We start from the raw sequence: 24,569 nt of genomic DNA on the forward strand, positions 1-24,569 counted from the left end.
GTGCTGAGAGAAGGACAGTGCACTGTCTAGCCATACTCCCAAGTACTTGTATGAGGTGACTACCTCAAGCTCTAAACCCTCAGAGGTAGTAATAACACCTGTGGGAAGAGGGGCATTCTTCTTACCAAACCATATGACCTTTGTTTTGGAGGTGTTAAGAACAAGGTTAAGGGTAGAGAAAGCTTGTTGGACACTAAGAAAGCTTTGTTGTAGATCATTTAACACAAAATCCTGGGAGGGGCCAGCTGATATAAGACTGTATCATTTGCATTTAAATGGATGCTTCCTACTGCCTGAGCTATGTTGTTGATGTAAATTGAGAAGAGTGTGGGGTCTAGGATGGAGCCTGGGGGGTACTCCCTTGGTGACAGGCAGTGGCTGAGACAGCAGATTTTCAGACTTTATTCACTGCACTCTTTGAGAGAGGTAGTTAGCAAACCAGGCCAAAGACCCCTCAGAGACACCAATACTCCTTAGCCGTCACACAAGAAGGGAATGGTCTACCGTATCAAAAGCTTTGGCCAAGTCAATAAAAATAGCAGCACAATATTGCCTAGAATCAAGGGCAATGGTGACATCATTGAGGACCTTTAAGGTTGTAGTGACACAGCCATAACCTGGGCGGAAACCAGATTGCATACCCGAGACAATACTATAGACATCAAGAAAGCCAGTCAGTTGATTATTGACAAGTTTTTCCAACACTTTTGATAAACTGGGCAAAATAGAAATAGGCCTATAACAGTTAGGATCAGCTTGATCTCCCCCTCTAAATAAAGAACGAACTGTGGCTGCCTTCCAAGCAATGGGAACCTCCCCAGAAAGGAGAGACAGGTTAAAAACATCAGAGGTATGCTTGTCGATGATAGGGGCAGCAACCTTAAAGAAGAAAGGATCTAAACCATCAGACCCAGATGTTTTTTTGGGGTCAAGTTTAAGGAGCTCCTTTGGCACCTCGGACTCAGTGACCGCCTGCAGGGAGAAACTTTGTAACGGGGCAGGGGGAAAAGAGGGAGAAGCATTGGGGATAGTGGCATTAGAAGGGGTGGGAGATGAGGAAATGTTGGACGGGCAAGGAGGCATGGCTGAGTCAAATAGGAATCCTGACTTAATGAAGTGGTGATTAAAGAGCTCAGCCATGTGCTCCTTGTCAGTAACAACCACATCATCAACATTATGGGACATGGGCAGCTGTGAGGAGGAGGGTTTATTCTTCAGGTCTTTAACCGTTTTCCAGATCATCTTGGTGTTAGACCCACAGAGAGAGAACTGCTCCTTAAAGTAACTAACTTTGGCCTTCCGGATAGCCTGAGTGCACTTATTTCTCATTTGCCTGAACGATGCCCAGTCAGCCTGAGTGTGCATGTGCCGAGCCTTTCGCTAAATGCAATTCTTGAGGTGGAGTAACTCTGCAAGATCACGGTCGAACCAGGGGCTGAACCTGTTTTTAATTCTCATTTTATTTATGGGGGTGTGTTTGTTAACAATACCACTGAAAATATCAAAAAAGAAGGTCCAAGCGTCTTCGAAGAACCATTTTAGGTTCAAGATACCCTTAGGAAAAAAAGGTGCTAAAATGTATAATACAGGAAGGCTACTGAGCCATTTACTTTATGTTTGTATTATCTTTTATGTCTTATTGGTGTTGCATTGTCGAGAAGGAACCTGCAAGTAAGCATTGAGTTGGACGGTGTAATCAGATTACACATCATTTTACAAAACTAGATTACTTTTTTGATTATTTTTTAATTCAGAAAGGATGTTTGTGAAAGAAATACATTGACACCATTCTGTTCTCACTGACATTCAAATCAGCCTTGAAAAAAGGCTCAAGTTTGTTCCACCTGAGAGTCTGACTAAAAGTCAGAGACCACTACGACACACCAAATTAGTTTGATGGATCCTTTTTGTCTTTTAATACCTCTTAAAGGAAAAGTAATCCAAAAGTAACTGAAAGTAATCAGATTACGTTACTGAGTTGTGGTATTCCAAAAGTTACGTTACTGATTACAATTTCACTGGTAACTAGTAACTAACATTTAGAACGTAACCTACCCAACCCTGGAGCCATGTATTGTGGTCTTACAACCCTGGTCCAGAGGAGTTACAGGGTAGGCTTTAGTTCCAACCCCTAATCACTCTCTATCAACCTCAAAAACCAAGCTACATATTTCAAACCAAAGAAAGGCACCTATCACAATTCTAAAACTGTTCTTACTATAAAGACAATCTGTAGAATCTTTTTCCTCTGTGGTGGACAAATTACATGCACAATCACGGGGTTGGGTTGGGGTGAGATCATCCAAGGGTCATTCCGCTTTTCTAAATAGAGGAACAAAGATATTACTAAAGGGGGTGGGAGTACATTGTACAGAGAGGTCCCGGGCACACCAAGAAAAACTGACAGAGACAATGGTTTTTCTATGGGGTCATACGTTGACGGACAACAGAGAGTTAACATTTTGATGGATTAAACAGATTCGTAGTGCATTCCTTGAGCATTTAATCAATGTCTGTGTGGCTGGGGCCTGATGCGATGCTTTGCACAACCTTGACCTCAGAACACACATACCATGCACTTAGAGGAAGTTTCAACATCCATGTAAAAAGGTCAGAATACTCATACAAAATACTCAGAATACACTCTCGATGTGGAAGTACAACCAGCAAGGCTCCAGATGACTCTCTGGGAGCACTATGAAGGAACACTGGTAAGTACCAAGACATTTGTGTATCAGAAATTAATTGGATGTCTAAATAAGATAATCTTAATATTTTGGCTCACTTTTAAAAGTACCTTTAATTTAATTGAAGAGTTTTATGGTTCCTTATGACCAGTACATTTCTACGATATGAGGAAACTGAAATATTGTGTTGATACATCGCAACATCATTCAACAATGGATGGACAGCCCAACTGCTCTCCCTATGACATGGCACACATGAACCATCACGTTAAATATTTCCTTACAGGGCACTTCACAGTATTGTTTTTGTATATACTTAAACGTTTTAAGTACACCTATGCATTATTTACAGATGTATAAATTAATAAGTAAAATATATATGGCAAATTCAATTAGCTAAATCTTGAACTAAAAGCTACCTTAAAAGATTTTGTTCAGGAAAGCAGAAGTAAGATAATGATAAATGTTTTCCCCTCACTGTAGGCCTACTACACAAACTTGACTTTTTTTTTTTTCGAGAGGAGAAGTCCTCGGGACTAATTGAAAACACATAGGTTCTTTGCGTCAGGAAGTGGAATGTGGGAATGACCAGCCAGATATCAGATACAAAATACATTTTATTTTCAGGAAAAGAGTTCAAGTATGTTCATCATTGACACAATCTTCAGCAGCTAGTGTTTCAAACGTTCACTGCTGACCAGAAGCACAAAATAGTTGAATAATCTCAGTTTCGTCATCAGCACAAATACTCAATAATCACTTCATGTATCACAATATATTTAAGTTCTGATTATCTCCGTCAACACACAATAAATATATACCCATCAGATAATAAGGAAGGCGAGTCAAGGGAGAATGAAAGCAGCCAGCAGTGAAGAGGGGCACACCTTGCCCTAGACACAATTATTTTCCCGTAGAATTTGGATTACGATTACGTCCTCGTCCTCCCAGGGCACGCCAGCCTGAACAGTAGCAAAGGTATCCCCTAAATGAGCGATAACACACAGCTTTTATACCAAAAGCACACCCTTAATTGGTAATTACAAACACCTGACGCTGACACAGTCTGCGTTCAACACGTCAACAGTTTCAACCTGTTACATACTTACAAAGCACTATACAATTAATTATACAAATGTCCCATTGCTCTTGACTGTGCAATCATCTCCCTCCTCTCAGTAAGCCGCAGAGAGAGACATCAGGTAGCCAACCAGTGGAGGCTGCTGAGGAGAGGACGACTCATAATAACGTCTGGAATGGAGTAAATGGATTGGCATCAAACACATGGTTTTCATGTGTTTGATACCATTCCATGCACTCAATTCTAGCCATTATACTCAATTCCAGCCATTGTTATGAGCTGTCCTCCCCTCAGCAGCCTCCACTGTAGCCTACTCACAATCCAATATTTAAAAAGTTGATAACCTAAGCTGAAGCACTCTAAGATTATAGCAATACTATCTGTGCCATTGTCATCTTATACTGTATATCATTTTGTCTTACCTCTCACTCCCCTCTTGCAGAGAACCGAGACTACTTTTGGAATCAGATATTTTCAATCAATATTCATATGATATCCTCTTCCCACAGGTTTCCCCTTTCCCCTGCCTTTCAGAGACTGCTGTTCTTCCTGGTGTTGCTGTGTCTCTCCCTCTCCTGCTCTGGGAGGACCTGGGCTCAGAGGAAACTACCCTGCGATGTCATCTCTCTCAACCAATCAGAGTCCTTTGACTGCTCGGACAGGAAGCTACTCCAGGTACCCCAGGATATCAGCCGGAATGCCACACAGCTCGACCTTTCCTCCAACCGGATCAAGAAGCTCTCCGGCACCTCGTTCAGGAACCTCCGAAACCTGACTCGACTAGACCTTAGCAATAACTTCAACCCCCAGAAACATCCTCTGACAATAGAGAACCAAACATTCTCCATGCTGGATCAGCTCAAGGAACTGCTCCTCGATAGTAATGGTCTTTCTGCAGTGCCAAGTGCCCTTCCGTCCAGGCTGCGGTTTCTGAGCCTGAAGTTCAACTGCATCAAAACCATCAGGCCAAACGACTTCATGCATGTCAGACTCTTAGAAACAATCCACTTAATTGGAAATTGCGACTACGGGAGTGTCTGTAATGGACCCCTAGTCATCGAAAACAGAACTTTCTCCCACCTCACCTACCTTGCTAGTTTATCGCTGTCAAACAACAGATTGATAGGTGTCCCCCAGTTCCTCCCGCCATCCCTCCAGCAGCTCAAACTCAAACAGAACACTATCACCCACATTCACCAGCATGATCTTAATGGCCTCACTAGCCTGAGGCTTCTGGGCCTGTCAGGTAACTGCCCTGTGTGTTCTAACACCCCGTTTTTCTGCTCGCCCTGTAATACATCCAATGGGGCACTACAGATCCACCCATATGCCTTCAGGAAGTTATCCAAGCTGCAGGAGCTGAGACTATCCGGAAACTCTCTAGATCACCTACAGTCCTCCTGGTTTGAGAACCTCACCAACTTACGCTACCTGTACCTTTCATTCAACCGTCTAGTTGGTGAGATAGCCAATGGGGACTTCCTCTCTGTGTTACCTGGCGTAGAGGTGATGGACTTGTCTTACAATCACCCTGGACAATCTTCATATTCCCACAACTTGAAGCTCTCTATGAACTTTTCCAACCTGACATCTCTGAAGACATTACACCTAGAAAACTATGTTTTTTCAACTCTTCACAAAAATGACTTGAACCCACTTTACAATTTATCTCACCTGTCTGTGCTCAATTTGGGAACTAACTTTATATATCAGACAAACCTCTCATTGTTTGGCATGTTCCACAACTTGTCCAGTGTTGGCCTCTCTGAGAACAAATTTGCTTTCCTGTCTAAGAAAGAATATGTTTTGTCAATATGTGGGTGTAGCTGTGGCTATGAGGTGAATAGAGACAGGTTTGGGCCTTATGTACACAAGGATCGACTCTATCGTCGCCATCTGCCTAACATTAAGCCACAGTGTATTGCATACGGTCCAGTGCTTGACCTTAGCAGAAACAACATCTTCCACATAAACCCTGATATGCTGCAAGGCCTGGACAACACAGCTTGTCTCAACCTGTCATCTAACTCCATTGGAGACATGTTCAACGGTAGTGAGTTTGTACATTTCCCCAAACTTAAGTACTTGGATCTATCCCGGAATAAGATCTACCTGCGCTATGAGCATGCATTCAGTGAGCTAACACAACTGGAGGTGTTGGACCTGAGTCATAATAATCATTACTTTGTGGTGGCAGGGCTAAACCACAGTTTAGCATTCATGGAAAACCTGGGTTCTCTGAAGGTTTTGAACCTGAGCTGGAACGAGATCAGCACCCTCACTCATAACAACATCTCAAGCAGCTCCCTGCAGGAGTTGAACTTCCAAGGCAACCGCCTAGACATCATGTGGAAAATATGCCAGAACTATGAACTTTTCAGGGCGCTCCAAAACCTGACTTCCCTGGATCTGTCATACAACAAGCTTCACCGTGTACCGCCTGAGGTCTACAAACACTTCCCTAAGACCCTGAGACGCCTGTCTCTGAGTAAAAACCGACTGAAGGTCTTTGACTGGGAGACGCTCACTAAACTACCGCATCTGGAGGAGCTGGACTTGAGTAAGAACAAACTGGAGCAGGTGGTCTGTGCTTTAACCAGTTCACTAAAGTTTCTGGACCTGAGCCATAACAGAATTTCCCAGCTGGCGCCTGGTTTCCTCAGGGGCGCTAGGAGCCTGTATGTGCTGGACCTCAGCTTCAACCTGTTGGAGCTCATCAACCAGACCACGTTTGAGTCTGGAGCAGAGAACCACCTCCAGCAGCTGTCCCTACAGGGCAACCCGCTCCACTGCACCTGTGACCTGTTGGACTTCCATCTGTGGATGAGGAGAAACGAGGTGGAGCTCCCTCTGCTGGCCACTGAGGTGACATGTGACATGCCCGTGGAGAGGAGGGGCAAGTCTGTGTTGAGCTATGACATAGAGGAGTGTGTGAACGATGAAAACGCAATGGACTTCTGCATCATCATGTCATTTCTCATCATTCTCACTCTGTTGGTATCTCTCACAGCACACCTGTTCTACTGGGATCTGTCCTATATTCTGGACTACTGTGGTGCCAAGATGAAGCATCACCGTCGCTTAGTGCCCACAGACTTTATCTACGACGCCTTTGTCATGTATGACACCGCAGACCCGCTGGCATCTGATTGGGTATTAAACCATCTAAGGGTGGAGCTAGAGGAGCGTGGAGAGAGGGCACGATCCCTCTGCCTGGAGGAGCGTGATTGGACACTGGGTACGCCTGTCATGGACAACCTGTCCAATAGCGTGCGGCAGAGCAGGAAGACTGTGTTTGTGCTGACGGAAGGCTTCCTGTTGCGTGGTGTAGTCAAAATGGCTGCCCTGCTGGTGCAGCAGCGGCTGGTGGAGGAGGGGGTGGACGCCATGGTGCTGCTGCTACTGCAGCCCCAGGTCTTGCAACGCTCACGCATCCTCCACCTGCGCAGGCGGCTCTGCAGGCGCAGTGTTCTGGAGTGGCCCGCGGATGCCAGTCCAGCTGCCCAGCGATGGTTCTGGCACCACCTGAAGAGAACCATTCGGAAAGATCAGATAGGCACTCACACATCCCTACACAGCACATACTTCACTGGGCGGTGAACCTACAGACATTAGAGAAACTTATGACTCTTAGAAAGTAAAAGTTAAGGATATGGGTGACCTAAGACTACTGTATAATTTTGAATATTAAATGTGGAGAGAGCATGAAGACTGTGATGAAGGCAACATCGGCGATTTGCTGGCATCAAAGCACAGTGTGTGGTTCACCCGCACCCTCCCCAGGAGCTTCCCTGTGGCGCACCAAAGTTCCTAGTGCCCTTGAGGCGTGAAATAAAACTGGAGTAGGCGTTCTCAATGTATTTTTATGTCTGCTTTCTTTCTAAAGTTCATATGAAGAGCTGAACATGTTGATATGACTCTCTGTAGGCCTATTGCATGTTTTATGGTTTCTCCTTTTCAGAGACGTTGTCCTAATCTGGTCGCTGGTCTGATGGCTGTATCAGAAGAGGAGCAGAATGGTTGTTCCCATAATATTGCAAGGTGATTTGGTTAGAAGAGAGTTGCGATGTTTTCCTTCTTCTGTTTCGGCCACCAGAGTGATGCTAATTAAACGTTGAGGATATTGTAATTTGAATTTTCCAAGCTCCTAGCTATACCTGCGTATGGCTATACATGCAGTATTGTTGTTATCTTAGACTGTTTGACCTTTTACCAAGACAACTTATACGGTTTCTTCTTTTAGATAATTGCATCTTATTGGATTTATTGTAATACATGTTGATTCATTGTAAATTGATACATGACTGCAGTCCTCATATTTCACAGCGATACTTATTGACTGTTGATATGGCTTATTGGTCAAATGAATTACACACATTGTATTATTTTAGATACACACACTGATACCTCTGCTTTAAATTGACTGAATTATTTATTACTAGACTATGATTGCAAGGATCAGCTCATGGTTCTAGCCTCATGTCATAAGGAAGTCAGATTAATTAGGTTAGAATTGCTCCTACTCAAATTCTGTCATCCTCAGCAAGTTGGAGTGGATTTTCATCCGATACAAGCGTGCAACAGTGTGATTGAATATTTGTAATATTGTGATGAGGGCCAATGAATATGATGGGACACAGACAATCATGCATGAAAAACGATAATAATTATGACCATATAATCATTTAAGCCAGATAGGCCTATCATGTACATGCCCTTATAAATAGAGGGTGAATTGTCCTGTTCCTGAAATCTGCTTCTGCATTCATCCCAGTCATCAACAAACAGAGCATTGGGGAAGGTGCATGTCTGACATCAGTGTGTGCACAATTACAATGCTAATTTAATATGGTCAATTAAAAAATATATGTATAACATAAGTGTACTGTTGTACTGGTGTAATGGAATGTTTTGCCTTGTGTGATAGGTTTTGTGGGTTATAACAGGCTATGACACCGTTTGTCAGCTGTTATGACATATTATGTCATGGTTAGGACCGTTGGGTGTCAAGTGTTACCCAATTATTTGTAATTTCTCTCAGTCAAGCTGTGAATTTCAAACACAGATTCAACCACAAAGACCAGGGAGGTTTTCCAATACCTTGCAAAGAAGGGCACCTTAAAAACTTACCCAGAAAGACTCACAGCTGTAATCACTGCCAAACATGATTCTAACATATATTGAGTCAGGAGTGTGAATACTTATGTAAATGAGATATTTCTGTATTTCACTTTCATTGAATTTGCAAAAATGTCAAAAACATGTTTTCACTTTGTCATTATGGGGTATTGTGTACCCAAAAGGGTTCTACCTGAAACCAAAAAGGGTTCTACCTGGAACGAAAAAGGGTTCTCCTGTGGGGACAGCCGGAGAACCCTTTTGGAGCCCTTTTTTTCATTAGAGTGTAGATATTCAATGCTTCTTTTGAAAAAAGTCTTTAAAAAGGAATAGTTTCACCATATTAAAATGAGAACTCAGTTCACGTAACAGGATTGACCTAAAGGGTTGATGTAAATTAATCTCTGATGAAATAAATAATCATTTTCAGAAATGACTTTGCCAAAGCAACAACATAAGTAGGGCTTTACCATGATGGTGAAACTTAGAGAAATGTATATTATATTATATAAAATGTATTTATATTATACAGAAAACCATGCATCCCTTACAATAGGCTATGTGTGTGTGTATGTGTGTGTGGGCATACATGTGGGTGGGTGGTGTCGTGTCTTTGGCTGTTATTTTATCAAATCAATTCTCTGTTATTATTATTAGGTGATTAAACTAATCATGTAAATTTAATGAACTAGGAAGTCAGGGCACCACGGAAAATTTCAGGTTACAAAGTTATAATTTTCCGAATATAACTCTTCAGATGTTTTAATATCTGATCAATTAGTCTTCTATTAATTATTTATTTATTACCTTATCAGTTCTCATTCCAAATGTTGTAAAATTCTTGGCTATCTGCACGAACCCAGCCTTTACTATAAATCATCCATACACCAATTGGCTCAATTATTTATTTACTAACTAATTAACAATTACAGAATATACAATACATAATCACATTATACAGTAAAATACCGTCCCTAGTGGACTAAACAATACAAAACAGTGTGGTCGTAACAAGGTAAATTCAGAGAGAAGAGAAGGGGGGTTTGGAAGGAAGGCTAAGGAACATGGGTCTCTATTGGACCTGGGAAGCTATACATATGCCACTAACGATCATTCATTCGGAAAAGTAATGCATTGTATTTACGTGACGCTGGCTTCGATAGTTGAGTTGGTGATGTGAGGCTCTGGTTTGCCCAGTCTATGTCGCCATGTTCTTTGTGGAATCATCCGGGTCGTCGTGTGAGAGGTTCACGTGGTCTGAGAGGTTCATCTCTCTCTGGAGATTCGTCCTCGTCGGTCAGTGTTCTCATACTAGATTTGCGCATATGTTCAGCTGCAATCTGATATATGCTAGTTTAGTATGCACTTATTTAGGTGATCAATAGTTCAGAGTTCATACCTGTAACAAGCTCTCATGTTTCCTGGCCTGTATAGTTGAAATTAACCCTTTTCAACAGTGACTTTTGGTCACGGGGGCTTTTATAGAAATGTAGAAAAGGGGTTGGTTCATCATTTCCAACCAATGTCTATTCACTTGGGCGTGGCTACTGACTTAGTTAAACTTTACAGGGAAGACAATTTTCTCATTTTAAAGGTACATTTTCAATTTTACACAATTTTATCCTGGCATAGATCCTAATTGGATGTTCCGTTGTACATGTGCGTTTATGCTTACACAAACGCACATGTCAAGGGAAGAAAACCAAGTCTCCTGGTAGACTACAACTTGTTCAGAATGAGTCTGACATAGTCAGGTAATTTTCAGTTCAATGCCTGTGGATAGGTCAGAATTGGTATCAAGGGAGTCTGTAGTGGTTTTACTACAAGTCACTGTGTCTTCCACTATTGTAGTGGCGATAGGTATGAAGAAGTCTATTTCATATGTTATCCACGGAGGAGATAACCTCACGACGGAAGTACTCTATAAGCACTGGACCAGTTGTATGCTGTGTGATCATGGTTCATGACTTCTAATATCTTTCCTCCTGAATGGAGGGTTCTATTTATTAGTGGCATGTGTGTTGACCATCAGAAGAGTGTTCTGGAGATTCCCCTACACGTGTTGCAATCTGAGTGACTACTAACTCTGTCGTTATTATCATTAGCAATTTGACTTATTTTACGACCAGTGTGGTACACCTCAGTAATATCTTAGATGTGTTCTAAGATTATCCCCGTCTAGGGGCCTGTCTGCAACAACTAGACTTGTTTTATGCCGTACGGTGTAGTCTCAACCCCCCCCCCCCCCCCCCCCCCCCCCCCCCCCCCCCCCCCCCCCCCCCCCCCCCCCCCCCCACCGGCCTCATCATGGGTCTGGGCTACTATTCCCCCCCTTTGTGTCTCGGGACCACCCCACCAGCGGGTGGTGTTGGTATCCGAGGCACAAACAAAAAGGTTGGACCATATGTCAGCGGCCGCGTTGTTATGAGAATGGTTGTAACCTTTCAACCAAATCTCCTGGTGTTTGTGCTTCAAAACGCTCAGTGGCTGTCAAGGCCTGTCAGTCACCACCGTGTTCGCGTGTGGCAACCTCTTCAGTACCTGCGAACTGAGATGAGGATATCTGTCTGTGATATCGCAAAGTGTTTCACCAGTGGGAGTCATCGGGTCAGTTGCTGGACTGGCGCCATTAGTACACTGCACATTGATGTTTTTCTTGCTTTGATGGCCGCAGTGCTTGCGGAAGTGTCCGAAGGGCAAGAGAAGTTAATCTCAACTACAGTATTGTACGACTGCAAGGAAAAGGAAAGTCATCCACAGAGACAACTGTCTCGAAATCATGAACAGAATGGTCCATCAGGTTTGCTGATGGAATGTGTCGAGATATCGTAATATCTCCTTGGATCAGATTCTGCACCAAGAGGTTTTGAAACGTCTTTTTCCCAAGGGGTGCTTTCGACAGAAACCCCTCGTGGATGACTGCGTTGCAGCTAGCGTTAGGGGTAGACAGTGTGGTCAGTGGAGAAGGCACTGTGACATGTGACCATAAATGGTTGGTTTTCCAATCCATCAGTGGGAGTAACCGATCCATCAAGTCTGCTCCGAGTAGCAGGGGTTCAGATTCGAGGCTGGTAACATACACAGGGTGAACGAGTGATACGTCCTGGAAGTGTAGTTTCAGCATGATTCTCAATGTGAGGGGATGAGGTAGTCTGAGTGAAACCTTGAAATGTAGTGTCACATCGTTCCACTTTTAACCAACGTTTAGTTGGCTTCAAAGCCCTTTTGAGATCATCAAACGTTTAGTGGTCATATTCCCCACAAAGTGGAGTGGTCGTTCGCAATGACGTGATGTGCAATTTCTGTTAAAGGTGAACGCAGATTGATTTTATGGATTTTGAATGGGCTTGGCTTTAACGAAGCTTTTTACCTTTTTCTTCGCAAACTTTGTATCTGAGTCTATAGACAAAGCCTGTGGCCATATTTCTTGATCAAGCGGGTCCTGGATAGGGTCTCGAGTGAGAGCGGGAGAAATTAGAATTTTAACATCCTTGCTAAGGGTGTTAAATCCTGCGGACCTGGTGTCCGGCAATTCCCCGTCTAGTCCTTGTGACTTATCTTTTACCCTTTTCTCAAATTTTCTCGCTTCATGTAATGGAACTTCTAGAGAACATTGGTCTACGTTTTGATTGTCCTTTAACCTTTTGTTACCCTTGTGATCTGATAATTTTTGTGGGTTGGGTGCAGGAACGGAGCGAACAGGTCAATTGTAGCGGTAGCCGTTTCGATGGCGACGTACTTTACAGTTATTTTGACCGCGGAGGTTATTGGATTTGTGGTTTCATGGTAGAAACCGTTGTTGTGCGTCATCTGTGAACACTCCAATACCTGATAATTCACCCTCTAACTGGAGTGAGTGCTCCTGGTCAAACTTCAAAACTGAGTGGTCAGGGCTCTTAGCATTGCAAGCTTTTGATGCCTTGCAAGCTCTCTGAGTTGTAAGATAGGCAAGCCAATGTGGTCTGCAGGGCCCAAGTAGGTAATGAAGGTGGGATACATGTTTGACAGAAACATTTGTTTGAATGGTAACAGCCCTTCCATTCCTGTTTCATTGAGTAGGCCAAAGTAAGTTGAACGAAGCCTATGATAGTAAGCTTGTGGGTGTTCGTTCCGAGCTTGTTTGACAGTGTTAGCCAGTGAGCTATTGTGTTTGCGAGCCACAGAACCACTGTATTCTAATTTCAAAGCTGTGGCAAGTTTAGCGCAGTCATTTAGCACGTGTTGCTGTTGTAGACAAATGAACCTCGTCACGTGTCTATTTGACCATCGCTTCAACAGGTAAACCCTGTCAGAACCCGTAGGGTTCGAGTAGCCAGCTAATGCGTCCTCTAAGTCAGCTAGGAATGTCTCAGTATCGTTTGGCTGACCTGGAACGTGGTCAAAGGTGGGGAAATTCTTGGCGAGTTTGTCAAGGCGTTCCGCCAAGCGGGCGGCATCCTGTGGGGAAATTGGGGCCGAAGGGCCAAGAGGAGAAGCTGGCGAAGAGGCGCCATATTACTCAGTGCCGAATGGCCAAGAGGAGAAGACTGAGGGACACTTGCGGGAGGCAAAGTCTGAAACCTATCGTCTTCACTCCTTTGAGTGCTGGACTCTGGTTGCTTGGTTGGGTAGTCACGCTGTAGCGCGTGACCATTCTGGAATTCCACCAGATTGTACCTAAGGGTGGTATTCTGCTGTATTGTAGAGTCCACTTGAGCGCTGAGAGTACTGATTTTGGACACGTGAGTGTCGCACTTGCTCCTTTCGGTCTCAAACTTGTCCATCATTGTTTGCAGATAGAGGTCTTGATTACGGAGAGAGATTCAGTGATGAGACTTCCTCCGCTTGTTTAGAAATCAATATTTACATTTTCATCACCTGAGTTCTTTCATCATTCATTTGGTCAGCGACTTCAATGAGTTCTACTGACCTGTCATCCAACTGGTCTGCAGCATTTGTAGTAGAACAGTGTTACTTTGAGTAACGTTCAACAAAACGGAATGCATGTTATCAAGTTTATTTTTTAAATGTTTTTCCTAATTTTCCAAAGTTCGGTTTTGGAATACAAGCTGCAAAGACGATTTTAATCTATTTATAGACGTTAATGAACCATCAGTACTGTACCAGTAATGTGGGAGTTGGACGTGAATGAATTTGCAAAAGCAAATTTAATTAATTAATCAATGATATACGTTTTTGCAAATCTGTAACATTATGTACTTTTAAAAAATGTGTAAAGGTTAAAGGAATATTTATGTCTGTAATAAAGGCCATTTGTGTGGAAAAAGTCATTCTGATTGGCTGGGCCTGGCTCCCAAGTGAGTGGGCCTATGCCCTCCCATGGCTGCGCCCCTACCCAGTCATGGGAAATCCATAAATGATGGCCTAAATTAACTAGGCAAGTCAGTTAAGAACAAATTCTTATTTACATTGACGGCCTAGGACCAGTGGGTTAACGTCCTTGTTCAGGGGCAGAATTACAGATTTGTATCTTGTCAGCTCAGGGTTTCGATCTATCAACCTTTCGGTTACTGGCCCAACGCTCTAACCACTAGATGTGCTGGCACTACCTGTCACCCCAATTGATTGTAACTCAGAAAAACGTTTTAAATGTTTGCATGTTGCGTTTATATTTTTGTTCAGTATAATTTGACTATCATGAAATGCTCTTACTAGCTGTTCTTCTTTTCACAAGTAGATGGCAGTAAGGGACTATAGTATCGTCATTTTCTGTAAGAAGGTTCATATGGCCAGTAGGACTTTCATTAGAACCAATTTTTGGACCAAATGTCAAAAGTGAAGAGCGGCCATGAGGGTAGGAACACGGCAAAGGAAGGGTTGCAGGTCCATAATGTATCAACTCTTTAAGAATGGGACATTATAATGAAATTGCAACAGTTGTGGAAACTGTAGGCCTATCCTCTCCAAAAATAATGAAATTGCCCCAACACTGATCAAAGGTCAGTTATGTTTTTCGGGTTTGCATTTGGGTTTTTGGATATGGGAAGCTGATCCGAGATCTGTAGCCTATCTATATGAACTCAACTCAGCAACATGTGGAAGGATGAAAGAATGCGCAATTGCACGCACATGCCCAATAAGTTTATTATGGCGAGGCTCCTTTAAGAGCGCTGAGACACGAAGCAGCTGTTCATACTAGAACGCGGAGGAGGAGACCATAGACATGAACGCACTGGGAGGATGACAGCTTTTAGCGGCTGCTGTAACCCTGAATATCTGACACCCATATGAACCGTCAGCGAGAGGACCACTAACCCAGCCCGCAGGGCACATCCTCTATCCTGAGCAAAAAACGAGGGGCCGTGGGCGGAGGGTTCCTTATGATTTCTCAGTTTTCATAGACGCTATTTTTCTAACACCATGGTGCTGGGCAAGGTAAAAACTTTAGCGGTCTACTTCGACTACCTGAACGACAACAACGTCCCCGTTTACTCCGGCGGGGATTCGGTCTCGGGGAGGGTGATAATCGAAGTCACCGGTGAGGTTCGCGTCAAAACGTTGAACATAACCGCCAGAGGCGTAGCCAAGGTGCGGTGGACGGAGTCCCGGAACGCCGGAGCCAACACTGCCTACACTCAGAATTACACCGAGGAGGTGGAATACTTAAACCATAGCGACACGTTAATAGGAGAGGAGAGAGGTAAGGGACAACCACATCATAATTACGCACTCATTCTCACAGAGATGTGCTGGCAAACTTGAAATTGGGTATATATGGAAAGGCCTAGTTCCGGTTGTTCTGAATTTTCATATTCCAGCTATGTTATGGAGCTCTGTCATTGCTGGTAAATATAGCCTACGCCATTTGTAGGTTACATGACTGATGATGGGCTACATTTGACATAAACTGCGTAACACACACATCACACATTCATTGGAACAAATGACAGTTCATAGTCAGGTGGGATAGTGGTCCTGATGCGACAAAGGATAGGTTTTCTGCATCCAATTTAGGCTGTTTAATAGGCCAGATCCGACATAAATATTTGCTCAATTGATGTCTTATTATGACACATTACAATTACTGTAGATTCTACAGTAATTGTGTTTTATTCGAATTGAAGTTTGTAAAGCCTTCTCTGCGTTTTATTTAGCGAGTTAAGAAATCTCAAAATGTTGTCAAAATTTGACACAAGCGAGGGCTAATCTAACTAAAAGCGGTTAAAGTTGAGGTTTATTACTGCTTTTGTTTTATAATTTTATCAATAACATTGTTTTGCTGATGACAACCTGAAGTTTACTCCCTTTGTTAGAAGCGGTTCAAACCTGATCACAAACTGGCTGAGGGAAGGGGGGTGCGTGGGGACACACACCCCTTTCGCCTCTGATTGGTCTAAACTGCCATATGTGTCTAGGATGACATCATTCCATCTGGGGAAATACAAATTCTAAAGCATGCAACTTTGTCTTCAATTTGCAGCTGTAACAGTTCCATTATGTACTGCACAACTAGCCTAACAGGTAGGCAGGCCTATGCCACACATCTTTCATAAAGTAACTGATATGTTACATTTCTAAATAGTAACTGTTGATGTATCATTGCATTGACCAAAGAGGGCATTTACAGTAGTGCCCATTACCTTACTAGGCTACTGAGGTTCAGTTTCAGCCGATAACAATTTTCATAATAGCTGGTCAAATGGAACTTGTAAAGTGATACATTTAGAATTTATTTAGCATCTTTACAGAGCATTACAACACCAAGATACACGTTTAATTTTTCCATTTAAAAGAAAAACAATCCCATAGTTAGTATACAGCGCAATAAAAATACACTTGACGTAACACAGCAATACAAACAAGTCCTATCTCATATCTCATATTACAGTAAATGCACCTTTGCATGCGCGAATCAGGCTCTTGTTGCCAGGGTAATGTGGGGGCTGAAGTCATATTTTCTCGAACATTTATCCATCACAATATGACAACACCAAGACCTTCAGCAGAAGACTGGGTGCCTTTTCAGCAACGTAACCTATCGGTGGCAACATAACCTACCGGTCCCCTTTAGTTCAGATAACCTACCGGTGCCCTTTAGTTCAGATAACCTACCGGTCCCCTTTAGTTCAGATAACCTACCGGTGCCCTTTAGTTCAATAACTAACCGGTGCCCTTTAGTTCAGATAAACCTACCGGTCCCCTTTAGTTCAGATAACCTACCGTGCCCTTTAGTTCAGATAACCTACCGGTGCCCTTTAGTTCAGAAACTACCGTCCCTTAGTTCAGATAAACCGTACCGGTGCCCTTTAGTTCAGATAACCTACCGGTGCCCTTTAGTTCAGATAACCTACCGGTCCCCTTTAGTTCAGATAACCTACCGGTGCCCTTTAGTTCAGAATAGCCTTTATGAAAACAGTGTTAATGAGTAGGGTAGGGTTCATTATGTAGCTGGCTGGTAAATGATGTAATGTATGTGCTGATCATCTGTTTACCTCAAGTAAGCTACATGGGGTTCAGATTTTTATTTCCAGCACTAACTCACCTGATTGAACCAACAGTGTTCTAGATAGTGGACCATGAGTAGGTGACCCAGGTGTGTTAGTGCTGGGCTGGAACAAAAGCTGGTACACCCTGTAGCTCTCCAGGACCAGAGCCTACACTGATTTGATCTCCACTGTTGCTCAAGCATAGTGTTTATTAGTTCATGATCTGTAAGTACGTTATGTTTTTCTTGTTTTGTTGCACTGTAATAACCTTGATTGTATTTGTGTGTTGATTGATTGAGGAATTTGTCAAATAAAATATGTTGTTGGTTTTAAATAAAGATGCATGAATGTACCTACTCTCGAGTCCCTCTTTATTTCTCTCAAATAGACAGACAGATTTAGACTGTAGTCTGTCTGTCTTTCTGTCTGTCTGTCTGTCTTTCTGTCTCTGTCAAACTCCCTCCCTCTCTGTCTCTGAGTATCACTCAATACCTAAATCTTTCTATCTATCTCTCTCTCTCTCTCTCTCTCTCTCTAAATTCTCTCTCTAAATTCTCTCTCTCTCTCTCTAAATTCTCTCTCTCTCTAAATTCTCCCATATTACAGAACACATGGCCATTCATAAAGGGGCTTGGTGGAGGGGCGGGACCAGGTTAGCTTTCCTCCAATGGCAAGCTAAGTATGTATGCATTGGAGTATCAGGCTGAAAATCCGCTGCTCATTCTGGTTCATACCAGTCTGCTCCTGCTCTCCTCGCGCTGCCGGTGTGATTTAACAACACAAACACACACACGCACATACACAATGTTCCACAATGTTCTCAGCTGCAAACGAGAACACGCAAGACTGCTGAGGTGGCAGAAAATAGATGATCAGAGATTCAAACATCAACGTATACAATAACATTTAGATAAAGGAAGTGGAAGGGGATGCATGTTTGCTCAGCCTGGGTGTGTCTTCAGGTCTCTGCTGTGCTCTGTAGTATCTGAAGTGTTCATGGATGAAATTACAAGAAATGTTGTATTTGATGCGTTTATGACCTGACACAATGGGTAATATTCTAATTAAATACAATAACTGGGTTTTATGTGTTATAAAGCATTTATTATGTGTGAATTTGTGTGGTGTGTTATAATTTTTTTTTTTTTATGTGCGCTTATGTGTCGTCCAGCATTTACTACTGGGTTTATTATCTTGGTGTTGACTTGGAATGAGGCACTTGAAAGCACAACGTGAAACAATTAAATGAAATGGTGGGTGTGTGTCTGTGTGTGTCTATGTGTGTAGATTAGTGTGTGTCTATGTGTGTAGATTAGTGTGTGTCAGGTATGGTATTTGGAATCTTGTTTTCCTGTATTTCAGATGAGGACAGTCCAGAGGAGGCCCTCACTGTTCTCAACACAGGATTACACGAATTCGCCTTTAGCTTCCTGCTACCACAGATGTATGTAACACACACACACACACACACACACACACACACACACACACACACACACACACAGCTATAACATAAAATCTGAACCCCAAATATGGAATCTTATCTAAAGATAGAAATGTAAAAAGTATAATCCTACAGACCTCTCCCCTCTTCTCCCCCTCTCTTCTCTTCTCCCCCTCTCTTCTCCTCTCCCCCTCTCTTTTCCTCTCTTCTCCTCTCCCCCCACTCCCCCTCTCTTCTCTTCCCTCCTGTCCCCCTCTTTCAGGCCCCTGGCCACGTCGTTTGAAGGGAAGCATGGCAGTGTGAGGTACTGGGTGAGAGCAGAGCTCTACAGACCATGGCTGCTGCCTTTCAAAGTCAAGAAAGAGTTCACTGTGTTTGAACACATCGATATCAACACACCACTGCTGCTGGTGAGGATTGTGGAGTACACATACACAAACACACATGCATGCACACACATCTCACAAACACACATGCATGCACACACATCTCACAAACACACATGCTCACAGTTTTTGTGAAATGTCTGTGTATAGGCCCCTCAAGCTGGCACTAAGGACAAGACCTTATGTTGTTGGTTCTGTGCCTCGGGACCCATCTCACTCAGCGCCAAGATAGAGAGGAAGGGATACACGCCAGGTGAGTAACACACACACACTGTCCCATTCCCCCCTCCCATACCACCCCCATCTCACAGCCTCCTCCTCTCCTCCTCTTCTAGGTGAGTCCATCCAGATCTTTGCAGAGGTGGAGAACTGTTCGTCCAGGGTGGTGGTGCCCAAGGCAGCGCTGAGCCAGACCCAGACCTACTTCGCCAAGGGAAAGGCCAGGCAGCTCCAGCAGCAGATGGCAGCCCTGCGTGGGGACACCCTACCCCAGGGGAAGAGCCAGAGCTGGGATGGAAAACTACTCCACATACCCCCAGTGTCCCCATCCATCCTGGACTGTCCACTCATCAGAGTGGAGTACTCACTGGTGGTGAGGAATTATAATATGGTGTATAGTTTATATGGTAATACATGTATTCATATTGTAGAATGGTAAATAAGTGTTGTCAGTCAAATCGCCTCGCAAAATCGAACTGGTTTAGCAGGATCTTCACAGTCATGTACTGTAAAGGTTATATTTCTGGTATATCATCATTTGGGCTGTCAAGAAGACAATATCTACCTCTCTGTCTCTCAGGTGTATGTGGACATCCCTGGGGGGTTGAACCTGTCTCTATCGTTGCCGTTGGTGATCGGGACCATCCCCCTCCATGCATTCACCAATCGAACAAGCAGCATCAGCAGCTACTGTAGTAGCATCAGCTGGCCAGAGAGACCTGAGGGTATGACATACACCTGTGTGTGAGCGTGTACTGTGTGTTTGTGTACTGTGTGTGTGTGTACTGTGTACTGTTTGTGTGTTTATGTGTGTTCTCCCAAGTTAATCCTATGCTGTGTGTGTATTCACAGCTCCCCCCAGCTACAGTGACTTGGTGGTGACAGAGGAGCAGAGGTGGGGCTGTCTGGAGCGCTGTGAGGGGTCAGAGGTCAACGAAGAGAACCAGGGAACACTGCACGCTTACATCACAGAGTTCAGATACCAGCCGCCACCGCTCTACTCCGAGGTACACACACACCCCACACATCCACGCGTACACACACACACATTATTGTAGGTCTAACTAGCCTACTCTTCCCCCTGTGTTCCTCAGGTTGACCCTAACCCAGAGCCGGGCTGTGGAGGTCAGGTGGTCAGGAGACCCGACCTCTGCCCCTCTCGCTGAGCACAACACTGACCTGCTCAGAGCAGACAGGCATCTATACCTACAGATGGATCCAACATGGCCGCTGCTATAGCCCCCTACTGGAGCCAGTCACCTACAGATGGATCCAACATGGACGCCGCTATAGCCCCCTACTGGAGCCAACATTGCGTCTCATCCTTAGTTTCCTCGGGTACATAGATCAACAGATGCAGGGATGTCAGCTCTGATAGACACTCTGTGGGGAGGCCAGGAGACGCCTCAGTCTGACCAGCATCGCGGTTCTCTGCTGGTCAGAAAGAATAGATAGTCCTTAGACCCAGCTTCTGGTACATATGACCATTACGTGGCACATCTAAGACTAGAAAGGAGAGGAGAAGAAGAAAATAGATAATCCACTGTTGGACTGTTGGAAACAGTGGTCAGGATCTCCTCCAGCCTCAGAGTGAATTTTGCACATGCCTCTCTCACTGTTTTTCTACTTCCATAGCTTTTCTTCCTCAACGGTCATATATGCTGGAACATGTCCGTTGTCTTCTCACCACTATTACTACTTAACTAGAAACAACACCGATCACAGACTCTTTTAGAACAAAGTAACTAAGAAACAAATGAAAGGAGACTTTTTTAGAGAGGTGTTAGTGTGTCTTGGGTTTCCTGAATGGGGAATGTGGTACATGGTGAAATGACTAGTGTGTGTTCAGACAGACACTGGTGTATCTGTGAAGGACTCACTCACACTCTGTCTTTCAGGTGTCTTTCCTCACTAAACCCTCCATAGATACAGTACCCTACTAAGCACTTGTTTGATTGTACTATGTGGACATATGACACAGAAAGAAGCTCTGTATTTACATAAGAGGCAAAGAAACAGCCAGATATAAAATAAGAAAAAAATACATTTGAAATGTTTACAGGTCAATTGTCGTTCAAAGTTGATCTTCATTTCCAAACAAAGTGCAATATATTTTTGTATTTGTCGTTTTTCTGTTTGTGTACGTGATGCCATTATAGCCATTACTGATCTGAATGCTATCATGATCTTCCTTTGTTTGAAATAAAGAAGCCTTTTTGTAGAAACTGTGTGAACTGTGTAATAATTAGTTCAGTGGATTAAAAGCAGGGTTATGGGTCCCTCTTTCAATAGCAGGGTTATTGGTGAATAGCAGGGTTTGGAGTTACTGGGCCCGCTATCACATTGTACACCACAGCAGGGTTTGGAGAGAGCTGCCTGTTCCTTCTGCCTCTTGTGGATTCTATTTCACCCCCTCTCCCTCTATCCTCTCTTTCTCTCCTCCCTCTCTCCCTCTATCCTCTCTTTCTCTCCTCCCTCTCTCCCTCTATCCTCTCTTTCTCTCCTCCCTCTCTCCCTCTATCCTCTCTTTCTCTCCTCCCTCTCTAGCTCTCTTTTTCCATTCCAATGCTTGATAACCAGACAGGACAAGAGAGCATTGTATCCTCCAACACGCTCTTTCTCTCTCTCTGTCTCTCACCCCCCCCCACACACACACACAGAGAGAGCAGATATTGGCTAAGGCTCATGTGAACTACTAACTCAGTTCATCCCTGTGGTCTGGACAGTGGACACAGTTGTGTGGACAGATTCAGATGTCATGATGTAGTATACTATGCTAATACTGTAATCGGCACTGCAGACAGAGTGACAAAGATCTTTGAAACGTGAGCTTGTGAACCGTTCCCAACCCCCCACACATAGGGAAAGGCCCTAGCGTGTCTATCTGAGCAAGGCCGGTCCCATTCTTTGCTAGAACTTCGTCATATCTTAGTCACCACCCTGACGAGAGAGAGAGAGAGAGAGAGAGAGAGAGAGAGCACTCATATTTTTCATTAGCATTAGCACGTTTCAAGCTCACTCCAGTGTCTGTGGGTTTTCGCTTCACCCTTGTACTTGATTGATGAATTAAGGTCACTAATTAGCAAGGAACTCCCCTCGCCTGGTTGGCTAGGTCTTCATTGAAAGGAAAAAAACTAAATCCTGTGTGGAATGAGTTTGATGCGCTGTTCTACAGTACAGGGCTGCCCAACCCTCTTCCTGGAGATCTACCGTCCTTTGAGTTTTTAGTCCAACCGTAATTTAACACACCTGATTCTACTTATTAGCTGCTCAACAAGTCCTTAATTAGCTGAATCATATACGCTAAATTAGGGTTGGACTGAAAACCTACAGGACAGTAGATCTCCAGGAAGAGGGTTGGGCAGCCCTGGTATAGTAGTTGTGGTCATATTGAGAAGTAGTGGGTCAGGAAGTCGGATATCTCTGCAACAGGAAAAAGGCGGTGTTTCCCCCCTGGGGCTGTTTCTCATGTCAGTCACACACACCACACAACACCACACACACACACACACACACACACACACACACACACACAACACCACACACACACACACACACACACACACACACACACACACACATACATCCATTCATGCTACACACACACACATACATACATTCATGCTACACACACATCCCAACTGCTACTACCAGACTCTTATTATGATTGCTAAACACTGCACAATTTAAACACTTGCCCCCCAATCCCCCTTCCCCAAAACATGTGTACATATTGGACTATAAATTGTGCATTCCTGTATTATACTTATGCAAAAATATATTATTCTATTCTACTGAGCCATTTACTTTATGTTCGCATTTTTATATTTTATTACTTCTTATTTTTGTTGCATTGTCGAGAAGTAACCTGAAAGTAAGCATTTGGTTGGACTGTGTATACCATGGGTATCCCGTAAATACAACTAATGAAACTTGAAACTTGTTGTGTTTCAGATGTGGTGTGTTCAGAACAGACACACAATATACAGTATGTGTCAGGAAACACACACACACACACACACACACACACACACACACACACACACACACACACACACACACACACACACACACACACACACACCACACACACACACACACACACACACACACACACACACACACACACACATGATGAAAGGTCACTTGAGTACAGTTTTTGCTGATGCTCTACAGGAGCAGCTACTGTGCCATAGATAAACACAAACCGGTTTGGACTGGCTGGAGAGACACAGTCAGAAAGGCAACCTAGTACATGTTTGTGTGTGTGTGTGTTGTGTAAGTGTTTGTGTTTGTATGTCCTAACACAGATATTTGAAGTCTTGGAATATGTTCTCAGGGGAGAACATGCTCTGGGCTATATGCCTCTCACTATAGCACACATGCCCCCCACCCGCCCCTCATGTTACCTTATGACCCAGGTTGTGAGTGTGCGAGTTTGTGTGTGGGTGTCTGGTGACCCAGGGCAGTGAAAAAATACTCTGGGCACAGTCAGTTCTTGTCTGAGGGCATAGGAGAGAGAGACATAATTTAATTAGACTGTTATTAGATAACAACATGCCACATTGGACAGCAGATTATATAACAATCCCACAGAAGCACGCACCCAATTCATTTCTAAATCATCCCCCAAAAAACGAACCTGATAAATGAATAGGAAGTCAACATGGAGAAGAATAAAGTAGTCTCTAGACACTGATCTAAGAGCAGTTTTGCAATTCCTCCTATAATGGTTTTCATCAGGGTTAGCTGATCCTAGATCTGCGTCTAATGCCAAGTTAGAGCCTGTAAGGCAACAATTTTTTTTACAGTTGTTGATAAGGTCAATAATAGAACATGGAATCTCACAGAGAGACTCGAACTCAGATAAATTCAGATAAAGAGAGAGAGCTCTTGCGTGAGTGGTTTGAATGTAGGGTCATTCCACGAAATGAGTGCCTTTTGCATCCCTTTGACATTTTATCAGGCCTTATCAGGTTTGAAGGTAAGACCCAGATGCAGACAACGTTGAATTCACAAAGGTTTAATAATCCAACAGGGGCAGGCAATAGACAGGTCAAGGCAGGCAGAGGTCAGTAAACCAGAGGTAGGGCAACGGTACCAGACTGCAAGCAGGCTCAGGGTCAGGGTAGGCAGAGGTCAATAATCCAAAGGTGGGGCAAAGGTACAGGTCGGCAGGCAGGCTCAGGGTCAGGGGCAGGCAGAGTG

At 43.7% G+C, this 24,569-nt stretch overlaps 2 protein-coding genes across 3 annotated transcripts; both read left to right on the forward strand.

Annotated features, from left to right (window-relative positions):
• Positions 1 to 2,632: 2,632 nt before the first annotated feature.
• Positions 2,633 to 8,616, forward strand: LOC112071589 (toll-like receptor 8). Its single transcript, XM_024139027.2, has 2 exons — positions 2,633 to 2,711; positions 4,278 to 8,616. Exons 1-2 carry the CDS (start codon positions 2,698 to 2,700, stop codon positions 7,366 to 7,368), a joined length of 3,105 nt encoding a protein of 1,034 aa, XP_023994795.1. The 5' UTR covers positions 2,633 to 2,697; the 3' UTR covers positions 7,369 to 8,616.
• A 6,434-nt stretch (positions 8,617 to 15,050) lies between these two features.
• Positions 15,051 to 20,984, forward strand: LOC112071590 (arrestin domain-containing protein 3). 2 transcript variants are annotated; one of them, XM_024139028.2, is made up of 8 exons: positions 15,051 to 15,526; positions 18,675 to 18,756; positions 19,019 to 19,166; positions 19,293 to 19,395; positions 19,478 to 19,734; positions 19,942 to 20,086; positions 20,214 to 20,368; positions 20,456 to 20,984. In XM_024139028.2, exons 1-8 carry the CDS (start codon positions 15,247 to 15,249, stop codon positions 20,525 to 20,527), a joined length of 1,242 nt encoding a protein of 413 aa, XP_023994796.1. In that variant the 5' UTR covers positions 15,051 to 15,246; the 3' UTR covers positions 20,528 to 20,984. The 2 variants fall into 2 exon arrangements, with proteins under 2 accessions (XP_023994796.1, XP_070295550.1); XM_070439449.1 differs by lacking the exon at positions 15,051 to 15,526 and adding an exon at positions 17,974 to 17,991 and having other exon boundaries at positions 18,600 to 18,756.
• The last annotated feature ends 3,585 nt before the right edge of the window (positions 20,985 to 24,569 follow it).

Source organism: Salvelinus sp. IW2-2015, unplaced genomic scaffold (genome assembly GCF_002910315.2).
Source record: "Salvelinus sp. IW2-2015 unplaced genomic scaffold, ASM291031v2 Un_scaffold1653, whole genome shotgun sequence".
In the NCBI taxonomy this organism is placed as follows: Eukaryota; Metazoa; Chordata; class Actinopteri; order Salmoniformes; family Salmonidae; genus Salvelinus; species Salvelinus sp. IW2-2015.

What these genes read in the sequence shown, in the direction of transcription:
- LOC112071590 (XM_024139028.2), top strand. Translation starts at nt 15,247, where the DNA reads ATGGTGCTGGGCAAGGTAAAAACTTTAGCGGTCTACTTCGACTACCTG. An exon ending in GTTAATAGGAGAGGAGAGAG is followed by an intron (nt 15,527 to 18,674) that starts GTAAGGGACAAC and finishes CCTGTATTTCAG; the next exon opens with ATGAGGACAGTCCAGAGGAG. An exon ending in CGCCACCGCTCTACTCCGAG is followed by an intron (nt 20,369 to 20,455) that starts GTACACACACAC and finishes TGTGTTCCTCAG; the next exon opens with GTTGACCCTAACCCAGAGCC.